The sequence below is a fragment of the Clinocottus analis genome, unplaced genomic scaffold, assembly GCF_023055335.1.
Source record: "Clinocottus analis isolate CAN_PGR_092001 unplaced genomic scaffold, fCliAna1.0.p SCAF_9, whole genome shotgun sequence".
Lineage (NCBI taxonomy): Eukaryota > Metazoa > Chordata > Actinopteri > Perciformes > Cottidae > Clinocottus > Clinocottus analis.
Window position 1 is genome coordinate 1,431,438 of NW_027176251.1, and position 8,563 is coordinate 1,440,000.

General features: G+C 41.9%; 2 protein-coding genes across 2 annotated transcripts in view; both read right to left on the reverse strand.

Annotated features, from left to right (window-relative positions):
* Positions 1–129: 129 nt before the first annotated feature.
* Positions 130–3,739, reverse strand: wdr73 (WD repeat domain 73). The gene is made up of 8 exons (XM_068569011.1): positions 3,655–3,739; positions 2,887–2,954; positions 2,706–2,791; positions 2,546–2,634; positions 2,362–2,429; positions 2,058–2,258; positions 1,316–1,663; positions 130–1,125 (listed from the first exon to the last, which is right to left on the reverse strand). Exons 1-8 carry the CDS (start codon positions 3,720–3,722, stop codon positions 899–901), a joined length of 1,155 nt encoding a protein of 384 aa, XP_068425112.1. The 5' UTR covers positions 3,723–3,739; the 3' UTR covers positions 130–898.
* A 1,686-nt stretch (positions 3,740–5,425) lies between these two features.
* cfap418 (cilia and flagella associated protein 418) overlaps positions 5,426–8,563 on the reverse strand; it is a 4,555-nt gene continuing 1,417 nt past the window's right edge. The window contains exons 4-6 of the mRNA XM_068569023.1: positions 7,956–8,021; positions 7,783–7,878; positions 5,426–6,990 (exon numbers count right to left, since the gene is read on the reverse strand). Of these exons, the coding sequence (XP_068425124.1) occupies positions 6,831–6,990; positions 7,783–7,878; positions 7,956–8,021 (322 nt within the window). The 3' untranslated portion in view covers positions 5,426–6,830. The remainder of the gene's footprint in view (positions 6,991–7,782; positions 7,879–7,955; positions 8,022–8,563) is intronic.

Below are 8,563 nucleotides of genomic sequence, written 5' to 3' on the forward strand. Positions count from 1 at the left end.
CCTGAGAAAAGGTTAAGAGGATCAGACTAATCACTTTCCTGAGAAACCCTCAGTGACCGCAAAGACGCTTAATTAATGACACCGTCACCAACATAGTAGTTGAGTACTTGTATTAAAGTGATGGAGCTTTTGCAGTAGAGTATAAAACATTCAAAATACATTTATGTTTATTTTACTACTTCTATCTCTTTGCGTCTGTGGATTTCTTCTAAATTCACCATTAGATCATTTGCATATTTACACAAGACATTGGAGAACAATTCTAATAGCAAAAAAAGATGCCGTATGTCTGTTGTTGACCTGTCAATTACCTTGTAGCCCCGCCCCTAAAGCGTTCTCTTTTTTATGGTCTGTTTGACTCTGAATGCGCATAATTTACGAAATGAACATCATGCTGTACTGAAGAAGACTTGAAACTAGAGATTAGAGACTAGAGACATAAACTCATGTTCACAATGTTTACTGAGGGAATACATCAATAGAGAAGTAGGGTCATTTATATAGACTTCTATACAACCAGAGAAGTCGCCCCCTGGTGGTCAGGAGAGAGAAGTAGAGTAATTTCAGACCCCGGCAGTATCTTGCATTGTCCCATCTTCAATTGACTTCTGACCAGATGTATGTCTCATTGTGTTGTGCGTTTCCTCTGACAAGGTCACAGATGTTCGTCACAGTTTTTCCAATTCAAACTCGACGGGGGAAGAAAATCTCAAGGAGACATTTTTTCAGAGAAATGTTGATGGCCAGCAGAACAAAAGGGTCAGAGGTCAAGGGAGCCGTTTATTGTGCTTTCGTAATCGAACAGTGTGGTGAAGAGCTCATGGTGTTGACGCTCTGTTCCCTCTACTGCCTGACGTCATATATATATATATTTATATTAAAAAAATCTCCTCTCTCCTCAGCTGGCAGCTGATTGGTCAACCCAGTCCCACACGTGGACGGAGCCGTCCTCGGCTGCAGACAGCAGCGTCCTCGGCCGCTCCGGATGCCAGACGTGAGCGGTGACGAAGACGTCTTCTTCCTGCGAGGAGACGGCGTGGCCGCGGTGCTTGAACAGCGGATCAATGTCCCGCGACTCCGTCGTCCAGAGAGACGTGTCGTAGATCTGAACCGCTCCACTGAAGCCTGAGAGAGGACTTTCATTAATGCTACATCCTATAACAGAATAATTACACTCATGTTGTGTAACTGTAACAGGTGTTGTGTACACTCCTTTGTTTCCAGTCTTTATGCTAAGTTAAGATTTTCCTGTTTCCAGTATTTATGCGAAGCTAATACTCCTTTGTTTCCAGTCTGCTATGCTAAGCTAACTCACCCGACACGCTGATACAGTCGTCCAGCGCCGGTGCCCACGACACGCTGACCTTTGGGTCGCGGCGACTCGACCGGATGTCCAGGCGGGCGCGTCCCACCGCGACACCGGGGCTCCTCATGTCCGACACCTCGGCCCGGCCAGACGAGGACAGCCTGAGGACGCCGCTCGACGACGCGGCTGTCCACCAGAGGGCGCACTCGCCAGCAGGCGTCAGCGGCGCCGGGTAAAGCTGAGCGGCGGCAGACGTCCGAGTGTCAGCCACGTAAACGTCGCCGTTGGAGCCGCCGGCGAGGAAGACGGCGTCGCTCACAAACTGCAGAGAACTCAGGGGGTCGTCCGAGGTTGTCTCTGTGAGAACGGAGAGACAGACGGTCTGAAGGCGGTTCGGGCCGGCGGTTCGATGCTAATCCACTGACAAAGCAGCTTTAAAAAAGCCAGTGAATAACAATATGACTGATGTTAACCACTATATGATATTAACCGCTCTATTTTATATTCCCTTGAAAACATCTGGATTTATTCTAGTTCATCACCAACACTACATTTTACTAGATTACACCTAAATGCATCACAAGAATGTTGCATTTACTTTCAGTCAGTACTCATGTTCACTGAGCAGAGCCTCAATGCATCATAATGCAAATGAATGGACAAACATTGTAATATTCCCTCAGTCTGAATTATGTAACGTTGATACACTCGAGTCACTTTTATTGGTGCGTGTGACGGATGTGGGCGTTACCTAGTGTGTAAAGGATCTGACCCGAGGTCAGCTGAGTCAGCTGGACGTCGCCGGTCTGAGCGCCGTGAAGGACTTGAGACGGGAGCCGAGCTGCGATCTGGCAGCCTCCTCCTCCTTCTCTTCCTGAAGCGCTCTTCGTCATTGTCTTCATCCTCCTCTTTCTCCCCTCGACGTGCCCCGTCAACCGGATCACGTCTGTTGCTGGACGATAAGACGACCAATCGCATCGTGAGAAAACATGCCACGTTTGAAGAAAACATTAATAAATGAATAAACGTCTTTTCTTCGGTGGAACTGAACTTACCGCTGTCGTCTCCTCCGACGCTCCACACCTGCAGGTCAGAGCTCAGCCCGTCGTTGGTGACGACACACCTGCAGGAACAACAACAACCACAGGAAGAGACTATAAATATATATAATTATATGTATATAAGCTTCATATTTCCTAAAAATGTAACAGCAACAAAGTGAAATTAAGAAAAACGCACCGCGATCCCGGGACGTGTGTGAGGCAGCGGACCGGCCCCTCCGTGAACCCACCGTGGACAACTTTAAAGTCACGTTGTGCACAGAGACCCTGAACACAACACACACGTATAAAATAAATCATACAAATAAAAGAAGAAAAAGCTTGGACTGATTTCTGACCTTGTTTTCATCGGCGAGTAGTTTTAGAGGTAAAAGCAGCTCCAGGATTTCATTTCTAGCCGCAGCGTATCCTGCCACACACACGGCTGGAAACAGTAAGAGTCAACGTTTAATTTGACTTTAAACGCACCGCTTACCAAACATTATTATTTTACATACACACACAACTATATGAACTCACTCTTCCCTGAAGTCCACTCCAGGACCTGGGTGGGATGTTCCAGCTGGTACACATGAAGGTCTTTGTACCTGAAGAACGCAGACAAGTGTTGAGGACAGAGATATTACAGTGACCACAAAGTGCGCAGCAATATTGGTATTTTATATTTTTGTAAACGTAGCAAAGTGTTGCAGGAGCTGCAAAGAAGAAGTTTTATGGAGTCAGAAAGAAAAACAACTAGACTTTAATTTGTTTGGGTTGTTTTACTCTACAGCTTCATTTTAAATAATTTAATAGATATTTCAACTTTTTTTTTTTTTTTTAAACGTGCAGTACCTTTGATACCAGACTTCCTTCGGAAAAATGAAACATTTATACTTTCCTGTTTCAGGTCTAAGCACAAATACATTATCTGTAAAATAATAATTATTTTTCTTAATTTATAGAATCGACTCTTCAATTCGGCATGGACACAATTATAATTAGTCCACTGAAAAAAACTTTTCTGAACAGATAAAGTTGTTTTTTCTTCTACGGTGCTATATCTTTAGGACAATAGAGGAGCACGTTGTGGTAAAAGCCGAACGGACAAATGCCCGGATGAGACGCAGGAACTGTGTTTATAAATCATTTGCACGTGACGCACACCTGCGGGCGATCGAGAAGAAACACAACTTCAAAGGGTTTTAAGCGGAGTTTGGTTTGCGAGGCGTGCTAATTGAAATAAAAAGCAAAAGTACGAAGCTTCTTGAACACAAACTTGAAACGATAAAACAAAACATATCTCACGTGTTTAGTGACTCCATAAACCAGTCATCTAAAGCATCATTAAAGTCTCTTTCCTCCATCTCAGCCATCAGCGCTGCGAGGCCGCTCAGATTTGAGTCTGTTGGTGTTTTACTTCCGGGTCGCCTCGCGCTCGTAACGGAAGCACCGCCCCCTGTTACACCGGAGCGACATCGATCATTTCTCTCTAAAGAAGAAATAAAGAGGGAAGTGTTCCTTTGTTTTACATTTCTATTCACGACGTTCAACAGACTAAAGAGTAAATAATATACATTAAGAGTACTTTCACAAGTACTTTTAAGCAATATCACAGTGTAGAAACATCTGCAAGATTTTACTTGACAAAAAAAAAAGAAATACTTTCAGTCCCGAAAGTATTTATTTGTAGAATAACATCAATATTATTGACACGTGAATGCACATTATCATTTAATATTGTATTATAATTCAAACCAAGAACGAGTAACCTAGACTATCAAGCAAATGGAAACAAATAAAGAATATTTTAGGATAATGTACAAAAAAATGTAATAAGTAGCTGAACATTGTTTGTTAAAAATAACTTTGTGTATTTAATTAATTCGAAAATATCTTTTTTTAAATGTGAGCTTTAATATTCACAATCATCTGTGTGTCCTCATTCTCCCTGCTGAGCTCAATCATTCCGGCTGTTGTTGTTTTCCTCCTCTTCTTCCTCCTCCTCTTCCTCCTCCTCCTCTTGTCGTTCTGTTCTTCCTGCTGTCTGACGGGTCACTCTTCCTCTTGGAGACGACAACGAGAATGCAAATGATGTGTAATGTGTTATTGGGTATTACTATGTATTAATGTGTATTATTATTATTAGTGCAACTCTACCATTTAAATTTAAACACATTTTTAAAGGTGTTATTGAAGGGTCGAATGTATGGTATTTTATAATGTTTTTTAAAGTGTAAATTTACAGCGCGGTACTTACGACAGTAATTTACTGGAAATTAACGGTCAAGTATTTCACAGTGTACAGTTTACTTTACACAGTAATTCTACAACAGCAAACTGTAAAATAGAAAAATGTGAGATACATTTACTTCAAAATTTCAGTTATGTGACAGTAATTATACAGGAAACTTCTAAATCACAGTAATAACCTGTGTTAGAGAATAAACCCATCAGTAATAAGTTTAAAGCTACAAGGAACTTTCATGTTGTGGTGATTCTGGCGCCCCCTGTGGAGGAAGGTGGTAGTGTTATTTAGCACAGACTCCATTCAGAAAAGCTCTCGTTCTGCTGCAGCAGTACTTCAGTTAATAATCTGAATCTGCTGCGACAAAAGATATCTAAAACCTGAGGAGTAGTAGTACAATTAGAACAAAAGAAAATCCATGCACACAATGAAACAGGAGTAAGTGAAGTAAAAAACAAGCCAAATGGAAAGAATTGCTAAATTAAACACAGGAAATGTCTTCTGATATTATCTATAAAGGATGTACTCCTTCGCGACAGGAAGTTAAAGGGAAATAAAACGTAAAGGAGTTCAGTTTATCACATTTCTATCAGCGGACACAGACTTCAAAAGTCTAAATAAAAAAGATGTTGAAGTAGAAACACATTTAATAAACACATCCGACAGTGTTTTTTTTAATCTCTTCTTCTCTCTGCTGTCGCTTCTCCATCAGCAGAAGCTATGTGGTTATTTGTCTTCACATAATGTGATAATTGCCGGAACGTCAAACCGGTCGCAGCAGGTTGTGATGAATCCTGCCAAGAAACCCAATTCGCAGAGGTTTGTTCTCAGTGTTTATTCACAGACTTATAAATATATCTCACATTAAGTATCTGCACACAGGAGAGGAGAATACATGTGATGGCTTTAAAAAAAATACATAATCATTTTGTGTTTTGATTTGTAAAGAATAAATGCTCTTTGTCTCCATTTGGTGTTGAGACATTTAATATTATTTTTATGTATTTAATTAAATCTTTGTTGTTCATTCTTACCGTATGTTTCTGTTCATTACTTACAGTTGTTTTGTTTGTAAAAAATGATTGGAAAAAAAAGCAATGCTTTCATTTTCAAAGAGGCTAACAGGAAGTTAGCATCATGTTGGCTACCTCCACAAAAATCCAATGGAAACAGAAATAACGCTCAAACTCCACCAGGTGACATGATCTCATGTTAGTGTATCGAGGAACTCCACCAGTTCACATGACTTCCTGTTAGTCTATAGAGGAACTCCACCAGGTCACGTGACTTCCTGTTAGTCTATAGAGGAACTCCACCAGGTCACGTGACTTCCTGTTAGTCTATAAAGGAACTCCACCAGGTCACATGACCTCATGTTATAGAGGAACTCCACCAGGTCACATGGCTTCATGTTACAGAGGAACTCCACCAGGTCACATGACTTCCTGTTAGTCGATAGAGGAACTCCACCAGGTCACATGACTTCCTGTTAGTCTATAGAGGAACTCCACCAGGTCAAATGACTTCATGTTAGTCTATAGAGGAAGTCCACCAGGTCACATGACCTCATGTTATAGAGGACCTCCACCAGGTCACATGACTTCCTGTTATAGAGGAACTCCACCAGGTCACATGACTTCCTGTTAGTCTATAGAGGAACTCCACCAGGTCACATGACTTCCTGTTATAGAGGAACTCCACAAGGTCACATGACCTCATGTTATAGAGGACCTCAACCAGGTCACATGACTTCCTGTTAGTCTATAGAGGAACTCCACCAGGTCACATGACTTCCTGTTAGTCTATAGAGGAACTCAACCAGGTCACATGACTTCCTGTTAGTCTATAGAGGAACTCCACCAGGTCACATGACTTCCTGTTAGTCTATAGAGGAACTCCACCAGGTCACATGACTTCCTGTTAGTCTATAGAGGAACTCCACCGGGTCACATGACTTCCTGTTAGTCTACAGAGGAACTCCACCAGGTCACATGACTTCCTGTTAGTCTATAGAGGAACTCCACCAGGTCACCTGACTTCCTGTTAGTCTATAGAGGAACTCCACCAGGTCACATGACCTCATGTCATAGAGGAACTCCACCAGGTCAGACTTCATGTTATAGAGGAACTTCAGGACTAACTGGAGATCAAAAAAGTTAGAAACAGTCTCAGAGCATCTTTGGTGTGATTTGGGGACCAGTAGAGGACCAGTAGGTCCGAGGCTGCAGCCTCAGCCTCAGTCCCGATGCGTCCCGCAGACCCAGCGCAGCGCAGCTCGCTCTCGGAGGTCGGTGGGCTCGGTGGCGGTGAACCAACTGCACTGGCAGGCGAAGGCCCGCGAGCCGCTCCTCTTCCTCAGCTGGGCTCCGAGCTTCAGGCGGTCCGGCGCATTGTTCCTGAACACACGGAGAAGAAACACGGGAGTGTTTGACTAAAGTGAATTATTACTGGGTGGAGCACGCTGAGGTTTTTAAACGGCTGCACGTATTCACGTGTTGTGTTTTGTGTGGTTTAGGGGTTAAAACCACACTGTGCATGTTGTTAGGGTTGAGCAGGAGATTGTTGTGACGTGGTTCATGGAAACGAAGGAGAACAAACAACCTGAACATCAAACCAAAAGCATTTTCCTCATGTTTGAAATGTCTTAATGAGGTTTTATGAGTCACTTGTCATCTTGCAGTATTCTACATACACCTCCTCTATGCTGGCCAGTGGATGTAAAGAACAGCTCAATACTGACACCTGCTGGACAGACTGAAAAACACCACCCAGAGCCAATAATGATGTCATGCTTCGTGTTATGTTCTAGTGTGAAGTGCTGAGATAGAGAAGGACCTTTAGTTGCACTGGCAATAAAAAATCTGGTTGTATAGAAGTCTATGCTTCATGTGTTAAAGCTGCATTTCTCTCTCCTGACAACCTCTGATTGTATAGAAGTCTATGCTTTATGTGTTAAAGCTGCATTTCTCTCTCCTAACAACCAGGGGGCGACTCCTCTGGTTGTATAGAAGTCTATGCTTTGTGTGTTAAAGCTGCATTTCTCTCTCCTGACAACCTCTGGTTGTATAGAAGTCTATGCTTTGTGTGTTAAAGCTGCATTCTCTCTCCTGACAACCTCTGGTTGTATAGAAGTCTATGCTTTGTGTGTTAAAGCTGCATTCTCTCTCCTGACCACCAGGGGGACTCACCTGAGGAACAGGTAATCACAGGACGAGTTCCACTCGCGGTCATCAAACGTCAGCACCCGGAAGTCACAGGACGTGCACCTCAGCTGGTCACATGACCTGCGGATTGTAATCATTGGGTTAACGAATTGTGAGCGTCAGTAAACCAGGAAGTGGAACTTGTGTTGTTTTCACACCTCTTGGACGTCGCCGTCCCCACGCCGCTTGGGACCGAGCTGCCGCCTACGAACACGGGGCAGCACCTGCAGCGCCACATCGCACACGTTGTTATTTATGTTTATGTTTTGACAGTTTTTTATTGTAAGTATTTATTCATAATTGGTTTGTAAACCATCTATAAACATCTGGAACGTTGTTAATAATGAAGATTATGATACTTTGTTAAATTGTTACTTTGTAAACCATCTTCAATTGAACATTAGTTTATCTATGGTCCATCTATCTAATATAATATTTATAGATGTTTAAATTGTTTTTACACGATTTCTTGAAGATTTACAAATAATTTGTTCATCATTAACAAATAATGAAGAGAGTATATAATAGAATAAAACAAACAGTTTATAAAAAGGTTTTTTAATGCTACCAGATATTGTCTCTTAAAATGATTAGCTTTCACTTCATTGTTTAACAGTTAAATAACACTAAAACAATTAACCAGTTATTAAAGATGTGTATTATTAAGTGTTAACTTTAACTAGAAGTCAAACTGAACAAAAAAAACACAAAAACTCTAACAATTAAACACAAACACAAAGTTATGATAACCATAAACAGCTGTAAT